The sequence below is a fragment of the Sylvia atricapilla genome, chromosome 14 (assembly GCF_009819655.1).
Source record: "Sylvia atricapilla isolate bSylAtr1 chromosome 14, bSylAtr1.pri, whole genome shotgun sequence".
Classification (NCBI taxonomy): Eukaryota; Metazoa; Chordata; class Aves; order Passeriformes; family Sylviidae; genus Sylvia; species Sylvia atricapilla.
Genome location: NC_089153.1, coordinates 3,344,321 through 3,366,346, shown reverse-complemented (window position 1 = coordinate 3,366,346; position 22,026 = coordinate 3,344,321). Strand labels below are relative to the sequence as shown.

The 22,026-nt window shown below is 47.9% G+C and overlaps 1 protein-coding gene across 1 annotated transcript in view; it reads right to left on the bottom strand.

The window, feature by feature from the left end:
* NRG2 (neuregulin 2) overlaps positions 1 to 22,026 on the bottom strand; it is a 152,560-nt gene that overhangs the window by 7,985 nt on the left and 122,549 nt on the right. The window contains 2 exon segments of the mRNA XM_066328919.1: positions 11,927 to 12,003; positions 21,004 to 21,124. Of these exon segments, the coding sequence (XP_066185016.1) occupies positions 11,927 to 12,003; positions 21,004 to 21,124 (198 nt within the window).

The following is a 22,026-nucleotide window of genomic DNA, read 5'->3' as shown; positions in this document are numbered from 1 at the left end:
ACAAAAACTGTGAGCAGCTTGCTGCTGCCTCTCTCAGATCCTGCCAAGTGTCGGGGGCTGCCTTTCAAACCAGACGAGCCAGTCACTTGCACCAAACCCCAGACCAGGCTGGCAGTGAGGTGATTCACTCCCAGCAGCCAAAGCCCCCAGGAAATGCTTGGATCTTGCCTGCACTGCACCTGGGCAGCAACACCATGGCAAGGACACCTCTCCCTCCATGGCTGCACCAGAGCAGCTGTGACATCCAGGAGCCTCCACCGAGAGCAGCAGAGGCAATTTGGTTCTCCAGCTGGATGACTGAGGGAAGGATTCAGTGCAGAGCTGCCATGAGTGTTTCAGTTCAGCAGCTAGGAACGAAGTCCTCACTCCCCCACACTGTGTGTTAAAGTTATTGGGGTTTGTGCCTTCTTTAATATTCATTGAATTTTTTTTTTTATCTAGATTAGGCAATAAAAGTCATGCCATGGTTGATGTGCTCTGTGTGCTTCACCACATCACTCAAAATACCTCGAAAAGACCCTGAGATATCCCCTGTGCCACTTAACACTCAAAACAAAACCAGAAGAGAAACAGGTCTGGTCCCAGGAACCCCTGGGACTAAACTTTAGCAAAAAAAAAAGTGAGTGGGAAGCAATGAAACATTCCAGACAACTGGATATTTACAATAATTTCAGCTTGCCATTCTAGGTTGAAAAAAGCATTTTGGAGGGAAAAAAAAAATAAAAGGCGTGCTAGGAAAAATGGTTACCTCTTTCGAACTCTCAAAATGGGAATGGAGAAAGGTTTGGCAAGCAAGGGCTGGCAAGAAAGACAACCCTGGCATGAAGATGCAAAATATAATAAAACCTTCTTGTGGGTTGTTTTTTGGTTTTGGTTTTTTTTCTCTCTAAGGAACCAGGTGGAGCTGGAATGGGGGAAGAGCCTGCTTTGGGGTGAAACTCCTCCTTCAATTACATGTTTCTATGTTTCTTTTTTATGTGTGCCTTATTCGAGGCATCAGCAACCATGGCAGACACATTTTCTTCCTCTTGCACATCTTTGGGACCTGGATTACAGTTGTACAACTCTCTCCTTAGGACAGGAGTTTCAGAGATTTTATACAAATTAGAAAAGCCAGCTGGGATCACATCCTGGTTATGGATGGCACTAGGAAAGAATTTTCCTACTACCCAGCAAAAACTACTTAAAAAAAAAAAAAAAAAAAAAAAAAAAAAAAAAAAAAAAAAAGCTGGGTGGGATATCAGTTTTCAGCAGGGACTCATCCATCAAGCCAAATTTCCAAAAATTCTTCAATAGCAATGCTTTTTGCTACAAAGACATTTTTCCCTAAGCATAAATCATTCCCTTTGAATCATGGAGGAGGAAGAAAGAGCAAAGACATTAAAACTAGGGGGGGGAGGATGGTGTTTGCCTTTTTTTCTTTGCTTTTTTGTTGTTTGTTTGTGGGTTCTGTTTGTTTATTTGGCTAGGGATTTTTACCTATAACAGGACAAAATTCTTTGGCTAAGGCTCAAATCCCAGCCTTTGTTTTGGTGATCATGTCAGTCTGGGCCCCTGACTGTGGTGTGTCTGACTGTCCTGAACCTTCACCTGAACTGCACAGGGAATATTTCAGTTCATCAGAAATGCAGATTTGGCCTCTCTGTCTCGAGCTGACAGCTCTGCTACACGAAGCAGTGAAGTGTGAGGCCGTGCATCACTGCTGCAGACTGAAAAACTGAATGATCTGCTGGTAGTAATTTAGCTTGGCTCCCAACATCTCATTAAAGCTAATGCTCAACCACAGCTGCACAAAACCATCTCAACAACAACAGAAAGGAAATAAGAGGGAGCAGACTGCAACTTTGTATTGGAGCAGGTAAGATCCCAGAGCAGGTCCGTTTGTGTCTCTACAAACACCACGTCTTCACCAGCAGCATGGTCACTTTGACAGCAGCAAACACCGTGAACAAACCAGGTGGTGCCACACAATGCCAACAGAGCCACAGCCCAGCCATGGTGTCACAGCAAGGCATGACAGTGACAGACAAATGACAGAGCAGAGACGGCTGCAGACTGGGAACGGGATGTGTGCGCCTCTGGGATGACACTGAGGATGGATGAGGAGAAGGACAAAAGGTCAACAAAAAAGGGATGCCAAAAATCCTCAATTTTAAAGTTTGCTCAAGTGTATTAGCATTAGCAGCACCACTTTCTCTGAGTGCCCTGACTATGAGGTTCACACGTTTTCTGCCTCAGGGGGATGCACACCAGCCCTGGGGGATCAGACATGCAAAAACTAGAGGAGGTGCGTTTTCCAGCTTCAGTTAGTGAATGTCCCTCCACCTCAGGGACCTCAGAAGGCAATTTAGGATCCACAACTAGAAGACTGGTGTCCCCCAAACCTCTAGCAAAGGGAACTGAAGCATCTTCATGTGAAGTTCTGCTCTGGTTGACGCTGCCAGGCCAACGCTTTTAAGTTAAGTGATCAATCGTAGGATCACCACAGAATCATGGAATGGTGTGGGTTGGAAGGGGACCAAAAAGATAAAGCTTATCTTATTCCAACCCTGCTGCCATGGGCAGGGACACCTTCCTCTATCCCAGGCTGCCCAATCTCTCTGCTCCCTCCTGACCTGCCCTCCCTGCTCTTGCCTTCTACGCTCCAGGGACAACTTGCCTCAAGGATTTGATTTCCCAACTGCTTATTCAAGGGATAACTTGATATATATCTAAAACCAGATTGAGGAAATGGAAAGAAAATAATATGATTATGAGCAACTGGGCAGGAGCAGGTAAATGCCCGAAAGGGATATTTTTAAAAGCATTTAACTTACTGCAGTGTTTTCCCAAACTTGCCACTGGGGTGCTCAGCATTACACCCTCCACTCTCATGGGCAACTCCTGACTCCCTGGGACAGTTTTCCACACTAACTTGTCTCATGCCATCTTTCTTGGAACAATTTCATCCTGCTCGAGAACCAAAACGAGCTGCTGGATTTCAGGAGGAGGATATGGCAAAGCTCCTCCTGACCCTGGGCAGGATCTGGTGGAGGTTAGTGTGTCTGGGATGGCAACTTCTGTAAGAGCCCTGATATTTCTAGATCTTGTCTTCCCATCCCTGGAATGCCTGCCTGTTCCCAATGGTGGATCCTTGTGGATGGACACAAGACTCCAGGTTTTCAGTTAAATACACAGAAGCATGTTGAATGGAGATGTATGGCAATTGTAACATCCCAGTCAGGCCACGCACACCACGCTGCTGCTTGGAACAAAGAAAAAAGTGCTGCTAAAAATACACCTGCATTTTTATAGGTTTACGTTTGGAATTTGTGATTTGCTTTGTTTTAGTTTTGGTTGTTGGTTTGTTTGGGTTTTTTATTTTTTTTTTTTTCAATCCAAACATCTATCTTGATGCCAGGGAAGAGAACAGAACAGCTGATTTTTTAATCATCCCATTAAAGCCATAAATATAATGTTGGAAGCTCTTAATGGCTTCTGATTAATAAATGAATGGTTGTTCCATACCCTTTAATTCAAATCCAAGATGCTCTGCCAATGCAGAAAGAAGACAAGGAAGAGAAAGAGAAAAAGAAAAACAGGTCTGTCAGAGAACTCTAAAATACAAACACACACACTGTGCAGTTACAGCAGGTTAGCTTTTGGTAGGCTCAGCAGCACTCACACAGAGACACTGTACGCTTCAGAGCATTTCAAACCCCCACCACAGCTCACATGTTATGCAAAGAAAGACCCAAACAAATTGCAGTGGAAGTTAATTATGAATTCTTTCAGTTAATTATGAATTCTTTTGAGATGAGCCATGTTTGTTAGTACCTGATATGAAAGTCACTGCTTAGGCAGGGGGAAAAAAAAAAATAGAAAAGGTACACTTGTTCTGAAACAACTCCTGACAGGTCAAAACACATAGAGACTGCGTGAGCCTGGTAAAAACCTTTCATTCCCTCTCCACAGGGCAAATCTGCCCTGGCTGCTCTCCCACATCCCGGAGTGTGCTCCAGAGGGGAGTGCTGGGCAAGGGCTGGGAGGGCTCCTGCTGGGGCCTGGGGCTTGCCAGCACCGTGCTGCTGCCCACAGCCTCAGCCCTGGCCCGGGGGCACGGCAGCCCTGGCACACAACCCTCCATCCCCTGCCCTGCCAGCCCTGGATGCTGTGAGGGATGAGGTGTCCAGGCAAGGCAATGCATCTAAAAGTGCAGATTGCACAGAGAGCTTCCCTCGAGCCTGTGACCTTCCAAACTGCACTCCTGCCATGGTTCTGCGTTGTTTTAGTGTGCTGCAAAAAGCCCAAATCAGAGCGCGTGCTTTCGGATTCATATTCAGCACAAGTAAGATTGCAGTTCATCTTGCAGAGACAGTGCTAAGCACGGGAGTTTATCCAATGAATCAACACTGCAAAACGGGCATCCTGAATTTTAGTAATTTTTCCTGGTACAGACCTCACCTAAAGACAGCTTTTCTTAAATAAACATGAAAGTTCTCCATACTTACCACCATACACAAAAGTGAGCTCTGCTGCTCCCAATCACCGTACACACAAGATTATTTGCAGCTTGGAGATGTCCAGATTTATTTACTACATTTTCCATAGGAACTGCTTTTTGCTGCACAGAAATATTGGCTTTCTTTTGCAGTGCTGTTCAAAATTTAGGCGTGGGGGGGAATTAGCACTAATTGTTATGGAACATGTAAACACGTGTTCTAAAGCAGGTTCTTCTTTTCAAACCAATGCTGATGTTTGGGGGGGCTTTTGTAGGGGGAAGTTGGGGTTCTTTAAGATTTGGTATAATTTAAAGGCCACAAAACCCGGCTGCTCTCTGCTTCACATCTCACATTTGTGTAAAAGGAATGGCAAACTCTACAGAGCATTTCCCAGTCATTTTGTACACGTGGTAGTGACAAGGACATAATGTGGTGGGCAGCAGAGAACTGAACAGAATATTTTCATCCTAAACCACCTGGTCATCACATCCAGCCCTGACCTATTCCAAGTCTTCCTACCATTGCACACGCCTGTTTCCCCTGACACTGACAGATGCATGTGGAGATACCTCAAATTTCATCCATAAATCTAAGCTGCTGGTCCATCTGCACACACACATTTCTCCCCATTCCAGGATTTTCTGCAACGTCTGCAGCTACAAATGGATGCAATTCCAAACATTTTCATGATTTTTAGCAAACTCAGAAGCACCTGTGAGAACAGAGATGGTGGGCAGGACCTGAGGAGCTTGAGCCTTTCCCCTGTCCCTCTCATGTCAGAACTGCTGTTTCTTTTGGCTCCTCAGGGAGCAGATACAGCCCAGTGCCAGTGTCTCGTCACCATCACAGGCAAGAATTCCTTGCTACTACCCAATCCAGCTGCTCTCTGTCAGTTTGAAGCCATTCCCCTTGCTCTGTCACTCCAAGCCCTCTAAATCTCACCATTTTCCTTGTTGTCCTCTCTGGCTTCAACAGGACAAACTCCAATGAAAACAATTTATCCAGAGGCTACCACATGAATAAACTCGAGTGAGACAGCCCAGAGATGGCAGCTGTAGGCTGGGGAAATGGGCACAGCATTTTTCTCATAACCATCATCATCCTTGTGTCTGCACTGCACACATCCTCCCTGGTCAGGGCAAGGGGCTACAGCTGAGCACCCTGAGCTGCTGTGGCACTCCCCAGGCTACCTGAGCTGGGGACATGAGGGTTTTTTTGGAAAATCTCATTCCAAATGTGCCTCCTAAATCTTTCTGGAAATGCTTTTTCTCAGCATGAGACAAAAAGACAATGTCCTGCATTTACTTCATCTGCAGTGACTTTGTGACTATGATGTGTTGTAGTTACTTTAAAAGGAGAACAGACAAAAACATTTAATGTAAAGTATTCCTGTAGGAGTAACACCTCAAGCAAGATGACTCTCACTGGCCTGTAGATTTATAGGAGGATTAAAAAGGATAAAAGCCTTAGCAAACAGCTGTGGAAACTGTGGCTGTGCTCACTTGGTCTTCAGATGGGCCAAGAACGTCGATAAGATGTTACTGCACATTATTCCCTCAGAACACGCTCTCTGGGCCACAGAGCATGCTCTAAGGCAAGGAAAAAAGTGGGGAATTGACATCCGAGGACTAGAAAAGATAATAAATGGATGCTAATTTTGTTGCTAATCAGTTGTATTGACAAGAGTAGCACTGGCAGGACTCTGATCCAGGTTGTTCCCAGGGGGAATGGGGAGCAATGCAGGACAGGGGACACTGGGGACAGAGGACACTGTGCCTGTGTCAAGGGCAGGGTGACATGTGGGATCTCCAGGAACAGAAAGTCTGTAAATGTCCCACAAACTCCACAGCACTTCACCTTCTCCAGCACTGCAGTAATAAAACGAGTTTGGTTGGCATCAAGAGTCCAAACACAAAACAAGAGAGTATTCAAAATCTGCTGTGGGTGAGCATGCAATTAATTTCAGGAGATCCCAAGGGTGACCTGTGCTGTGTCCTGGGGAGAGGCATAACCCTGCCATGCTAAACCACAAACATCTTGTAATTACCCAGCCACACCAAAGCACAGCCATCACCCTGTAATTCAGTGGTCAGCACTTACCCTGTCACTGAATGGAAGCTGCAGAATGCCTGTGGAATTTTAAGAGCTGCCAAATATTGGTTTGGGGGGCAGATGAGTGAGAGGTGGAGGAGGAAGCAGGAATTTAGGGAAAATAAAGAAGCAATTTTTCACTTATCATTTTTATGTTGCAGTCACAGCAGGTAGGAAGCCACTGCTGAACAAGTGAGGTGAGCAGAGAAGCTAAAATTCAGATCTAGACCTTCCCAGAAGGGCCTGAAGTGGTACATTTATCCCTCTGCTCACGAGGACACTTCACCTCAGCACGAGGAGACGGGTTCCAGAGGCCACCCATCAGAAGGGTCACCTCCAGCTGTCAGGGTGGTGACCAACACAGCCCTGGCCACAGCCTGCTGAGTGCTGGGGGAAAAGGAGCATCCTCCAGGAGAACAAGGAGCCTCTCACCCCTAAACCCACACTGCTCCATCATGGCTTGGCCAGCAGCACTGCAGCCAGCTCCTGGGGGAACAGGCTGAAGACAAAGCTGCTCTCCCAAGGGATACCTGGAAATCCTGCTCTGTGTTCCCGAGAAGAGCAGCAGAAAGGATCCAACTGCAAATTAAAATTCAATTTGTAAAGAAACCAAGAATTAAATCTGGGGTAAAAATGGAGAATATGCTAGATGACATTGCACATGAATGTCAGCTCTGTTCTGGGGTGTTTACAGACAGGCTACAGCTTGCAATGTTAATTGGATCACAAAGTAGAAAATGAAAATGTTTCACTAACCAAGATGAATGGTATGACATTTGTCCTCCAGATTGGTGATGATTATTTGTGGAGATGAATAAACAGCAAAGTTAAGATGAAGTTTCAGTTTCCACAAGCAAGAGGGAAGCATAAATATAAAACATTATCCCAATTTTCTAAATTGTTCCATAAATCACAAGTGGAAAGAATCCAAATGCACAGACTTAGGAAACATAGAAATGTTCCTGGTGACCACGTTTCACTTCCAGGATCTCAGCTGCACCAGGACTGGAATAGCTGCCAACATGTTTTACAAAACCTTTACAACCAGCCAGCCCAAAGTCTGACAAGTTCTTAGTAAACCTCCAGGAGGATTTAACAAAGACCTGAAAAGTTGCTTGTAGAAGAGAGAAGATAGAGGTAGGTCTTGATCTGATGTAGAATTGGCAGCTATGAAATACAGGTGCCAGCAGAGCTTTGAAAAAAGAGTTTCTTAGAAGGAAGGAAGGTTTTGGACATGGTTCTGTCTTCTGGAAGAGCTGCAAGCCACAGCTGTGCCTGTGGAGCTGGGCCCAGGAGGCAGCTCTACGCTGGGTGAGCCTCCAGAAAGAATTCCTGACCCTTTTGGATATTGCTGCACTCTTCACCCAGGTGCACCAGCAGAGAGGAAAATCGGGCTGCAGAGGCTGAATGGCCCATGGGTAGCATTGCTCTGGATTCATTCTGGCTGTGGAGCAAGAGCTTGAGGTGTTCTACTCTCACTCATGCAGGGACAGAGACACCTGTGACCTGTGGCTCTGCAGGTTCCTGTGCCACAGGAGCCACCTGACAGCTACTCCCACAGTCTGTCTCTGGAGAGCCATGAGGACCTTGATGTCAGAAACATTTTAGTAAGAGGATTTAATGACTCATGAGCCATGGAAATAATTCTCTGTTCTCAGGGGCATTCCTCAGTTTCGTACAGCAGTTGCAGACAATCACTGTCCCCTCTGTTCACTGCCATTAATTTTCTGCAGATTAAATTTCAACTGATTTTAATGTTGCTTTAATGTCCCTCTGCAAGGTTTTCTTCTCACAGGTTAGTTAAAACCTAAACAAAATGATCTCCTACCCTTGATCCATCAGCCTTATTTGTGGCCAGAGTCAGGATAGACTTGGGGTTCTCTGAGCTACCCCACTAATGAAATTCCTAGTGAGTTTCTCTGCACCAGTCTGGTAGAAAATAGCAACAGTGTGATCATGACATGAAAAAAAAAAAATCTCTAACATTTTCTCTTCGTTTTTAAGCAGTGGTGTATATATCCAGAAGGGCTGGCAGTAGGCACCTGCTCATATGGCTGGAACAGCAACATAAAGAAACATCACATGTGAGAAAACCTACCTAAATACACCTAATTTTCATCTTAATGACTGCAGTGGTCTAGCAGGTGTTTTGGGCAATCAGAGAAAAATAAACCTCCAGAGCTACCTGTCAAAGAGACAAAGACAGCCTGAACTCCTGCAGAACATGAGGAGTTTTACCTGAGCAAAATGTGAATTAGGGTTTAAACCAGGGAGGTAGGAAGCTGCTCCCAAAAGGAGGACACACAACATCTGGCATGATGTTGGGATGCTGCACCATCTCCATCTGTGGCCCAAATTCAGCGAAATATCTGCCACATAAATATCTGCCACACTTTCGGAACAGCATCTTCAATTTAGCTCACTCTGCAGAGACTCTCACTCAGCCCTGGGATATACCTACTGAAAGTCATTGTCGTCATTAATATTCATATTAAAGAACCAGGAGGATCCAATCGAGGCCTGAAAACCTGAAATACCCCAAATACATTTAAAACAACACCAATATAGGTGTCCTTATTTAAGTATCTGTCAAATGCTGGCAGCGTTCTCAAAACATGAATCAGGACAGAGCTATTCTATTTCCAGTGGAAATGCCTGAACCTCATTTAATCTGTTTCAGCTTTTGACCTGTCAGAACCCATATGGGATGAAGCATTGAGCGAATTATGGAACATCAGCTACTTCTACTGTGCCCTAATTATTGATCAAAGTAGAAGCATTTGCAGGGTCCACACTTGAGTGAAATGCTTTTCCTACTCAGAAAAACAGCAAGTTCAGTGCAAGCTTTTCCTCAGTGCTGCTGCTATCTGTATTACCCAACTGTGACCTGAAAGTGAAAACAGCTATAAACACGTATGAATCATCTTCTTATATGAATTTTATCCAAGTTCAGACAGGTAGCCTGGATTCTTAAGCTGTTTTTACCTTACTATGCTGTAGTTAAAGCAGACTTGAGGTAGGGAAATGTACATGTGTCGGTTTTAAAGCTGGCATTGTTTCTCTAACACGGGAACAAAATTAAAACAAATCTCAGTCCCGTAAAAAGCTGGATTCTGCAAGTTGGGGAAAAAAAAAAAAAAAAAAAAAAAAACCACCGAAAACACATGCTGTTTACTCCTGCCATTAATGCTTTCAAAAGGCATTTTCCTGACATAAAACTCGGTTTTGGTTTTGCAGCGTGGCAGCAATAATGTTAAGCCTGTTGGACACCACCTTATGAAACATGCTACAAATCAGTTCCGTGGGGTGAGCATCCCACTGCTGGCTGCAGCCAGGGCCCTGACCCCCAGGGCTTCCAACAGGGAAGGAAACCCTTTAGCACCAGGTAAAAGACCAAAATAGAACATTCTGGGCTGTCATTTTTAAAGGAGCTTGCTTGGATGTTGGAGTCTGGGATGATAAATCAATGGAGGTTTCAACTTCGGAAGCCAATTTGGAACAAAAGGCAATGTAAAAACATTGAGCTGTCCCGAGGGCCCCACAAAGTCCATTTGCATCTTGTCTGTATGCTCCATGCGAGGGAGTCTAATTCCAGCACTTGCCAGCTATTAGCACGTGCTAATGAGGCTCCTGCAATTGCCAGTTGAGGGTGAGGACGGCAGGATTCCTCACAGAGCAGTGGGAGAGGGGCGCTGGCAATCAAGGAGCCATGGTGAAGAGGCATTTCTCCTCCGGTTACCACTGACTGAAGCCTCTTTTTTGGCTCTTTTTAAAAAGCCTCTTTTTAAACGCACACCATTTGTGGTGGGTCCAAGCAGCCGGTGTGGAGGCAGGCTGGGTGTCAGGGACAGTCACAGAAGGGTCACAGGGAGGGTCAGAGGTTTCCTGCACTGTAGCTGCATCTCCTTCCAGGTCACTCCTTACCCAGACCAGGATCCCACTGATGCTGGGACACTGAATAGGAACCCAGAAAAATTATCCACCATGACCACAACAAGCTAGTTATGTCTACAAGTGAGCCCTGTAGGAACTGGGAACTAGAAACTGGGAAGCACTAAGTGCCAAGGCTTTAGGATATTTACACCCACTGAATGCATTAAAGGATGGAGTTAGGCTCAATCCCATATGCAAGGCTGTCCAAGTGCCTAGGAGACACAGGAACACCCCTGTGCCCAGGAGGGACCCAGTCTGATGCCCATTTGGCAGGTTTATCCTGCATGGCAGTGAGGATGGGAAGCCCTGAGGCAGTGGCAGGCACCAGCCTGACCTCTGTGCCACGGACTGTGAAGTGATTTCATTACAATAACACTCCTTGGAGGACTGATTTCCTCCTTTGGTCCAAGGAGATTCACAACCCCTTCCAGGAATGGTGGGAAGATGCTCAAATCCTGCCCTGCACAGCACAGGAAAATGCCCAAATCCTGCCCTGCACTGCACAGGAAAATGCCCAAATCCTGCCCTGCATAGCACAGGGGAAATGCCCAAATCCTGCACTGCACAGCACAGGAAAATGCCCAAATCCTGCCCTGCACAGCACAGGGGAAATGCCCAAATCCTGCCCTGCACAGCACAGGGAAATGCCCAAATCCTGCACTGCACAGCGCAGGGGAAATGCCCAAATCCTGCCCTGCACAGCACAGGGAAATGCCCAAATCCTGCCCTGCACATCACAGGGAAATGCCCAAATCCTGCCCTGCACAGCACAGCCCGTGTCAGGGCAGCAGTGCTGGCACGCCCAGCTCCACACACAGCACAGGCTCATCTCACACAGCACACCCACCACATAAACTCGGGCCTCGTTTGCATTTTGCCTGAAAAGAGCAAGCAATGTTCAGTTCAATCAGAAGTGAAAGCAGAGCCCATTCCAACACACGGGGAGATAACGAGCCCCAGTTCTCCTCTTGGACACCATCACAGCTCCTCTTAGGACCAAGCAGAGCTGGGAGTGCCCAAGACAGGAAAAGGGCTCTTGGAGAACAGAAGAACCTGCTTTAAGGACATGACACAGAGCTACAACAACAAGGAGAGAGAGAAGTAGAAAGAGACATACTGGAGAAGCTGACCATTGCGAAATGCTGACACCGGTCTCCTGTGAATTCGATCGGACACCTACCGGAAGAGAGAAAACCAGAAAGAGAGAAACAAGATAGCAAAATGACACCCAAACAGGCTGAACTGAGGCCCCTTCTGATCCCTTGCAGGGCTCCTATCTGTCTGCTTTCAGCCCTTACCTGCAGCCCTAAGCCCTACCCAAAGCTGACACCAAGAGCCATCCCTGACTAGACCACTCTACATCCACCGCTGTGCCCGGGAGGTTTTAAGTAGTGTGGTGCATTTTTTGTCTTCAAACATACTTTGCTTAGGATCTGGCATGTACAATCGCAAAGGCAGTTTCTCCAAACATCTCTGTCCGAAGAATCCATTTGGACATCTGGAGGGGAAAAGGGGAGAAATCACAGAACATGTCTGGCACAGTTCTTGAGGCTACGGTCAGAAATAAAAAGTGCATTGTGATGAATGGAAAAAATAAAGGCTTTACATGCGTATTTACTCTTTGCTTTAACCAGGCACCTGCACCATCAGTGTTCCAGCTCTGGTTTAGGCCTGGGTCTTCAAGCAGGCAGCCAAACCCCTCCTGCTCTGTCCTTGCTCTGCCTGCCTCCTTCCTTCTCACCTGCTAGAAGCACCAGCTGGCAGGAAGACTGAGATGGGCTGGATGCTACTTTCAGAGACTCCGTGGAGCTGCTCTGAGGACTGCCAAGAGGCACCCAAAGCAGTGAGCAGCTGCTCAGGCGACAGCGAGCGCTGGGTGGGGAAAGCATCTCCCTGTGGTGACCCCAGAAGGACCCACGGGGTGGTTAGAGGGAAAGCACGTGCAGAGTCTCTGTGTTAACAGAGAGGAAGGGACAGAGAAGAAAGCTGAAGGGGTCTCACATGCTGTCCAAAAGCGAGGCTCTCTCAGACTGTCCTGGCTTAGGTCACCTTTTGGGCCCAGACGTGCCAGCTCGTGGCCACCAGCTACACATTCACGGGATGCTCAGGGAAGGTGCCCTGCAGTCAAGGGCCACCAGGCATTGGCAGCAGCTCCCCAGAGCACTCCCCAGCTGAGCCAGGTTTGGGGAGCACAGGGCCATGGGCAGGGGTGCAGCAGGAGCTGCAGAACCACCCAGGCTGAGCAGCACCTGCACCCTCTGCACTGTCACCCACTGCAGCTGCAGGTGAGCCTGGGAAGTGAGGGGACCGCAGCCTGGCTGGTCAAACATTTCTCCCCCAGGCACTTGTCTACCTCCCTCACTTCACATCTTCTCTTCTGGATAGTCCTTGGATAGTCCTGCACAGCATCTCTGGTTTTCTTGAAGTCCCAGCTCTCACCTCCCTGTCCCACAACTCCCTCCCTTTTCAACAGACCTTTTTTTCCTCTGAGCTTAAGAGGCCTTTATCTTTATAGCATTTTAACATCTGTTTTCCAACATTTTGTGAGCAGAGCTGCAGGCTCTACACCTGGTACACACCAGACCTTCCTCGCTCTCAGATGCCACTGACAAGATCTCACTGTCCCACAGTGACCTGCAAGTGGTCACCAAAGAAGGGACTGAAAGACACCTCAGTGAAACACAGATGAATCAAAGGCCAAGCCTGATGTCAGTGGCTCAGCTCCTGGCCAGGCTACTGCAAAGGACGGCAAGAGGTTGGAGCAGCCACAGCACAGTGTCAGGAGACTGCTCTCAACCTGTGCATGTGGTGGGGTGGGACAGGTCCAGGTCCAGGTCCAGGTCCAAGCTTCATGAGAAAACATTGATATTTAGTAGTTACACTTCACCATGGACATTCACTGACCTGGCTTTGGCACTTTATTTCTTGCTGGATTTCACTGTAGTTTGGGTAGGTCTGGGCTGTGCAAAAAAACGTGCTGCACCCTCACTGTCCATGACCAAATGTGGGTCAGCATCGGGGTTTTTGGGACCTTGCCCACACCTCTAAGTGGGACTGTGATGGGCGATTTGAGCACCCCAAACTGCTCCTGGAGAAGTTTAGGACATGGCTTTGCATGAGGCTGCACTGAGCCTCCAGTCATACACTTCAGTTTCTCAGTGTCCAAGTCACTTCTGAAACTGAAAATTGAACTCCCAGCTCAAGCAAATATCTTTGAAAAATTGGTGCTTTTTTTTCTCATTCTTGGACATTCACCTTGGGGCACAGGAAAGGGAGATGCCATGCTGCCATGGAAGGCTCAGCCCAAGGGGTGGCCATCAGACATGGGGCCTGCTGACCTTCCCTGCAGTGAAGCAGAGGAAGCTGGTGCTGGGAAGTGAAGAAAATGCCCCATTGTTAATCAAAAAGCACAACCCTGAAGCACAGACTCACAAAGAGACAGCCCCAGGGAAGCAGGACTGGAGAAACCCTTCAGAGACTGCACTGGGATTTGAGCAAGGAATCCAAAAGAGAAGGTGCCTTCCCAATTCTGTGTGAGGTTTATTCATCAGCTCTGATAGAGTCAGGAACTTATTCACAAAGTCTTCAAGGGAATCCAGTTTAGCCTGCAACGTGCTTCCCATCTGTCTGGGCCCTGAGATTTCCTGGATGTTGGGAGCACACCAAAGGGCCTCAGGGGTGCTGCTGAATGAAGAAATTGCCCCACCCACCCGAAAAAGGGGTGTTTTGGCAGAAAGGAGCTAAAACTGTCTCAGGTGCACACCTGCAAGAGGTCAGCCAAAGCTGGAGCTCCACTGTGACCGAGGCTGCATGCCATTCAGGAAAGACTGAAAATTATGGGAAAACTGGTGGAAGGGAATAAAAGCCCAGAGAAAGGGATTGGTTAGAAGTGAAAAAGCAAAACAAAAAGGTGTCAAAGATGCTTTGATGCCATGACAGCTACCATATAGCCCATCTTCAGATCTCTGCAGTCAGCCAAGCGTGGGTGGGCAGAAGAGCTCTCAAGACAGAAGGCTGTAGACAACTGTCTTCTCTGTGTCTAGGACACCTCAGGCTTTTCATCTTTAGTTACTCAGTGATTCAGCACTGGGAGAAGTGACAGAAAAAAAGCCCCCCTGAACAAGAGCACCTTCTGTCACCTCTCAAGCTTGTGTACAAGCTGTCAAGACACAATGTGCCACCCCTGCATACCTGGCTTCTGGCTCCTCACAAGCAAGGCTGCAGGCAGAAGCAGTGACCAGAAGACCTTTGAGAGCATGCAGTGCTTTTAGTTCCTTTTTGTAAAATCTGTCTCTAAGATGCTGAAGATGATTTATTACTGTGGCCCCAGATGTGACTTCAAGGGAAGAAATTTCTAGATTGCTTGGCACACAGGTCTCCCAGTCTGGACAGGAAGAGCAGTGGGGATCATCCCTTCTGCATTAAAATCTGCTGCCTGTGATGAGGGAAGCTCTCCTGCCATGGATATACCTCAAAGTCAAGGCTCACTGAAGCTGTGAGCTGGATGATACTGGATGATCCTTCTTCCTGCATATTTGACTCAAGAGGTTCTGGCTGTCCCAGCAAAACCAAGTCCCTCCTTCTTTGGAAAACTCTTGCAGGGACTTCACAGATGGTGGAATTTCCTGCAAATAGCACCTTTGGGCTTTATGGTGCACTGACAGAGGCACATTGGGTCTCTCCCCAAAGGCCAAGGGCAGTGGACAAGGGTGTGTCTGTGGGGGTGGTCCTGGGGGAGGACAAGGCTGCACCTTGCAAAGAGCACCTTGTCCCCTCTCTAGCCTGAGGGGAGACTCCCAAAACTGCTCTTGCTTAACTCCATCTCTCTGTGTCTAATTCCTACCTGTGAAAATTACTTTCAAATGCCACTGATAAAATTGGTCAGGGATTTTTCTGTCCAGATTCTGTTTTCTATTATTGCTGGAAAATATCCCATTCTTTTAGTTTTGACCTTAAGACCTTTAAATTTTTTTTTAATGACCCCATTTTGAAAACATCTGTAATATTCTACCCGTGGGTTCAGGATGAATTGCAGTGAGATATTTACATGGTAACAAAAATGCAGTAAGATGATCAGTCAAATAAAGTATCTCAAAAAGTACAAACGAAAATAGTTTGAATGACTCATTTCTATGATGTTTGCTGGGTGCTTATTTCTGAATATTGAGGAACTTCGACATTTTGCCCTGTATCAGGGAAGGGCAATAGTTATTGTTAATTATTATTTGTTACTTTTAATTCATTATCATAGTCTTCCTGCTGGAAGCAAAACTTTTTCTGTCCAGAGCTGTTGCTCTAAATCTTGCAAGGGTAGGCACATGTCCTTTGCACCCTCAGATCTTAATTAGGATTTGCCAAATTTGTAGCTCTCATAAAGAAATCCATGCTACAGAAAAATGTGAATGAGCAGGTGCTTCAAAATAACGTGATAAAGACAAGCTGTAGCAGAAGGACACAATGCACTGAAGTAAGCAAATGGAAAAAAAAAATGTTTCAAGCACAATGTTGCTTTTTTTTTGTGGGAAGGCTGAAAAAGAAGACAGTTCTGTCATTGTCCCCTGACCAGTCCCAGATGATCAGGCTCTGGAGAGCCACAAAAGGATGGACTCCACAAAATCACTGATGGGAAGAAGAGAAAGCAACCAGAACAAACGCCAAGGCCTTCTCCAGAGCAGCTAATCAAGGCATGTTTGCTGCAGAGTGGAGTCCAGACCTCGGGGACATCCACTGTGGGCTCAGTGACGGCTGCAGGACCTGCATCGCTGCCTTCACTGAGCCTCTGCTGTGCAGGAGCAGCTCCCACACTCTGCTGGGCCTCTGATACAGCCCCAGTGCACGGAGCAGGAGGCACAGACGGGCCACTTGAACCTGAAAAGGCACCTGATCTCACCACCCAAGATAAACAGCATGCAAACCCCAAGGGACGAGTCCCGGCTGGTTCGGGGGATTTGGAACAGGATGTGGAGATTTTCACCCCTCGCTCTTGGCTTCCAAGGAGGTTGCAACACCTCCCCACAGGACTGCTCGTACATCCCTGGCACAGAGACGTGCCCGTGGCTGGGCAGGGAGCAGCTGGTGCTGACCAAACGCCACCAGGAGGGCTGGAACAGCTCCGGATGCCACAGGGCAGCTGAGCAAACAGTGCTGCCAGCAGGAGCAGGGCCATGCAGACATCCACACCTTGGGATGGTGCTCTGGGAAAGCCCAGGGGAGCTGGCAGTGTGAACAACCCTTCAGAACGATCTTTCTCTTTCCTGGGGAAGTCTGCAGGAAGCAATACTCTTGGAGGAGGTGAACATGTGGTTTCGAAAATTGGTGACTTGGATTAATCAATTAATTATTAAATGATCTGATATTTTCTCCTTTTGCTTTGTCTTGCTTTTTATTCTCCTTGACTTCGGTTTCTGCCTGAGGTGCTCTGTCCTCCCTCCCTCACATAAGGCAGAGCTGTCACCCCAAATCCAGAGAGTCTGTCAGCATTTGTAAATCCTCCAGCCTGATTCTTGTGAGCACCAGTGGTCCAACATGACGTGGGGGCGTTGCTCTGTAATATTTTTTAAGCCTTCTGATCCTACACAAGATCCTGGCCCAGGGCAGAGCACTGTGATTCCCCTGACCACACATCAGCGATGTGCAGAGGGTTTTAGTGGGCAGAGAAGGCTCTGCAGTGATAAGACCTGACTTGCTTTGTTTGGCTGGGAAGACCCCAACTGAACCTAATGTGTGCCAAGACCTAACTGGGAAAAGGAGCATTTCTGCCCTTTGGACAGCACAACCCTGTGGGGAGCTGCAATAAAAGAGTGGAGCAGCCTCCCAGTGCTCCAAGTTGTGCCAAGGACTCACTGGGCTCCAGGATGGAGGCAGACCCAAGGGCAGAGGCTGCCAGTCATCCCAACACTCTGTTTGACTGGACACAACCAACCAGGCACCACTGCTGTGTGTCCTGCCCAGCTCAGGGCCTGGAGACTTGCTTGTGTGCATCCCCTCAATGTGCTCTGCTCAAACCTGTCACTGCCCTGGAGTCCAGCTCCTGAGGCCTCTCTGAGCAAAATGATCTGGAGAAAGGTCGAGAAACTCTTCCTGTCAAGAGCCTGGGGCTTTTTCTTTTACAAGGGCTGCTGAGTCAGTTCTGTTGGTGTGTGGCTCTGTCATTTCCCAGGTTTATGCGGAAAATCTGCAGAATATTTGAGGCAGGTCCCACTCCTCCCATCTAACTTCCAGGTGGTCTGTTTGCAGGGTCAGGATAACAGCACAGATTCATTTATGGTCAGGTTTCCTTTGACACTAGCATGTGTAGAATTTACTGCAAATTAAGGACAAAATTATGGAAGAACACAATCCAGAAAGACATGATTTCTGGAACAGATCCAAATCCATTCTGGGCTTTTCCTCAGTGAAGAAAATGCTTTGTCCAAGGTCTATCTGAAATGTATTAAAAAGGGAGGGAGGAAGCGGGATCACAAGCAAACACTTTGTTCCTCAGGGTTTAAAAGACCAGGAGGAACACGTTTCTGGGAAGCTTGTTATAAAATAATAATAAAAAGCCAGCTGCCAATTTAGGCAATATTTGTTGCAAATCGAGCATGAACCACATCAGCAGAAGAAATTATTTGAGAACTCCTCTGCTGTTTTTGGTCCAGACTGCCAGGGGGAACATCTACAGCAAGGATTTCCTGTGCTTCTGGACAGCTGCAGGAGTGGAACCCACTCCAAGAAGCTGATCACAGGATGGTGGCAGGCAGTGAACAAGAACATTTTGAAATTCTGCTGGCTGGTATTGGAAAAGCTGGTGACATCCTGTGGGTGCTGGGGCAGATAGAATCCCCTGGGCATTCAGTGAGGGAGGGCTGTGAGCTGGCCAAGGGGGCCAGAGGATCCCCTCAAGGCCCTCAGACTCTGACTGGAAGAGTGACATGGAAACAGCACAGGGACACGTGTTGTTCCTGGCTAGAGCTGCTCACGGGGATCTTGTTGACCTCCAAAGCATCTGAAGAGGTTGTGAGCAGAATCTCCTGATCTCTGTGCTGCTGGCCCAGAGGCACGGGGAGGCTGGAGGGCCAAAGCTGCTGTTGCAGAGATCAGAAAGGAACTTTGAAGCCTGTATCTCTGCCTCCTCCCCATTCTTCTCTTGCATCTTTAACAAACCACAGCAGCAGATCTCCTCTCCTGGTGCAACCAGGAAGCCGTGGAATGTGTCAGCTCTTTGTTTGCAGGCAAAGGTGAAGCCTGTTTATTCCTCAGCATCTTCCCCCAAAATCACTCTTGTCACTGGGAGAGCCATTTTATGGGAAACACTCTTCAGTTCATATGCTTCAGCATTCCTCAACAATTTTATCCTCCAGAATCCAGAAACCCTAAAATTACACCGCTTCAAAAGCCAGGTTTTCTTATCTTCAGTCTGAGATTTAATGACAAAAACACCCAAGGAGGATGAACATCCAGAGATCTCCTCAAGCGGTACGACCAGAGGTGACTGTGCTGTGTGGAGGGCACTCAGGAGGGTTTCTGTGAACACGGAGCCACCTTTCCTGCAGATGAGCAGTGCAGACCTTCCCAGCACCTCCTTCTGGGTGACACCTTCCTGCCCTTCCACACACGCCCGTTCAGTTCCCATCTGGTTTTAGCAATTGGTACCTTGGAACTCATCAGAACAGGATATCGTTTTACTGTCTGCAAAGTGAGGAATTCAGCCTTTCAAATGATATGAAATAATTAGGTGTTTGGTGTGGCACATAAAATCTTAATGGACTCCATCACTGAGCGTTCCCTCTGTTCATGAGCTGTCGGAGCAGCCTGGCTGGGAGGTAGGCTGCAATGACTTTGGCTAAAACAGTCTATCTGCTGAAGATAACTTTGACAACTACCACAGTGTTCTTCATCAGGAAAAAGTGATTCTTCTGTATGCTGGAGTTTAGGTAGCTCTTGTTGTAATTAGAAATTGATCCCATTTGAATCTTCATTTAAGTTCTTCCCAAAAGAAATAGTCCTGAAATCTTTGTTTCTGCCATGACCACATTGCTTACAGACAGAGATGTTGATTCAGGGCTCACTCCAAGGGACTGGAATTTCTGGGGCTTCCTGGGCTACAGCTGCCCCAGAAGGGTGGCTGTGACTTTAACCATCATCTGGGCTCTCCCCATGTTTCCTGTGGGGAGCACTGTCAAGGTGAGCCCACGGTGCCACCAAGAAGCCAATGGCAGTGACAACTGCACTAAAGCACAGGGCTGTGCTGGACAAGGGCTGCTCCCACTCCAGGCACATGGGAAACGTGGAAGCCACAGCTCCTGGTCTGTGTCCTGCCTAGCTCTTTCTGTGTCTAAGGGGCAGGTCTGGGGGCACTGGGAGATGCTCCTCCCAGCACAGCTGACCCTGCACTGGCAAGTGAGAGCACAAGAGTTTCCACATGGCCTTTTCTGCTGCTCCCTGCCAAAACAAAGGAGTGCTGGGAGAAGGGAGGAGCTGTGCTCAGTGTGATCCAGCCCACAGGCTTTCCATGAGGGGTGAGGGTTGAGTTCAGGTGCATCCTCCAAGGCCTGAGGTACCTTGATGAACATCAGACCCTGCAGAGCTCCTGGGCTGACATCCACAGGAGTAAATACCTTTGGCTGTGTGTCTCCACTGAGAGGTCTCTGGGTTCCAAAGGGAGAAAAATTGTCAGCTCTGGGATTCTCCAAGTTGGGCAGTGATGCCTGGGTCACCAGGTGAGCTCAGAAGAGGATTCCATCTGCTCAGAGAATGCACCACCTCCTGCTCACTGTGCAGGAGCCCAGGGGCAGCTACAGGTGAGCTCTGGGTACCTGCATCTCCAGCAATCACACTGCACAGCTCCTCCACAGGACTATTGGGCTTGGGGGGTGAGTGTGAGAGGCTATTGGGCTTTCTGCCTCTGAACCAGGGGTGAAAAAGTCTCACATCCCATTCCACATCCCTCACTTCAAACTTTTCAAAGCTCATTTTAGGGATAACTTAGTACACGTCTCTGGTTTTCCTTGCAGGTTTGAAGGGGGAAACAAACATCCCACAGTGGCCACAAAGCTGCACAGAGAAGGGAACAGCTGGGGGTTAACCTTGGGCCATGAGGCACAGGAGAGGTCGGGGCAGGTCTCAGCCAGGGACCCCTCCAGTGACAGGAGGAGGCTGTGCCCTGCCAAGGTCCCCCTGATGGCAGGATGGGGTGTGTCAGCTCAGGGAGAGCAAAAGGGACCCAAATTCCCCTGAAGCTGCAGAGGAGAAAGGGGAAAGAAACAGCCAGGACAAACATATTCATAGAGGGAGAAAAGCCAGGAGAAGTGAACAGTGACACACACACAAAAAAGGAAAACACAAACCCTTGTCCCCCCCACCCCTGCCCCTCTAGTGCCCCTTTCTGAACCTGCACAGCTCAAACTGCAATTGCCAGGAGAATTTCCGAGCTCCCCCCGCTCTGGCAGTTGCACAAAGGTCTCCTCTCCCTCTGCCAAGAAATTTCCATATTGACACAAGAACTCCACTCACTTACTTGCACGACAGCTGATTAATCCCCTCGATGTAGTAGCACACCCCTCCATTGACACAATAGGACTTGGCTGTTTCGTTGCATTTTCTGGCATGCCCGGACCAGGAGGAGAGAGTTGTGGTTACTGCAAGGAAAACAAAAACACACACAAAAAGGATATATTGTTATTTCCTTTGTTGGGCAATCCTGCTTCCTTAGATGATTTTCTACGAGTTCATTTGCCAGAGTAAAATCCCCAGAGCTACAAACCGTAGCCTGTGCCTTCAGACCCACCTTCGGGTCCCAGGGCTGAAACTCGACCCTTCCTTTCCCAGCAAAAGGGGCCAAGTGAGTGAGGAGGAGAAGATTCATCCTCCTCTCAGCAGCCAGCACATAGTACAAGATGATTTTTTTGGCAAACTGTAGGGAAGTGCCCCTTTGCCATTGCCCCTCCTTCACGCTCAGGATGCTGTGCCAACAGGAGGTCAGGAGGAAGAGGAGCTGCAGAGTCACAGAGCCACAGTGACAGAAGCCTGAGCACATCAGGACACTGCACCCAGACCCAGAGGTGCTGCAGGGGACTTTGCATTGCTCCACACCTCTGTCAGTGGAGTTTTCAGAGCTGGGGCAGGTCTGGCACAAGCAAGAGCAGCTCCATCTGTCCCTTTCCTGAGTGTTTCTCTGTCCTGCCCCACCAGAGCCAGCAGAAGTGCAGCAGCAGAAGTCAGCCAGCCCCAGCTCGTGCTGTGAGGGAGGCACCGTGACTCAAATTTCCTGGGATACAAGTGTTTTCTAAACCTGAACTTCTTTCTAGAGAAAAGGCTTTACAGTCCTGTAAGTTACAAGAAAACCTGAAGGCAGTGTGCAGAATTTCACTGTGATTCCTCTCTCTGAGAGCCTCTGATAAGCTTACAGCCCAAAGCAGAGTCTCCAAAGGTGAAACAAAGGCTTCCAGGAAGGAAAAAAATCAGTTGTTAGGGCACTGATACAGGTTACAGAAGGTGAGCAGCTCTGGGGAATGCAAACCCATCTTCACATAAGTCTAAG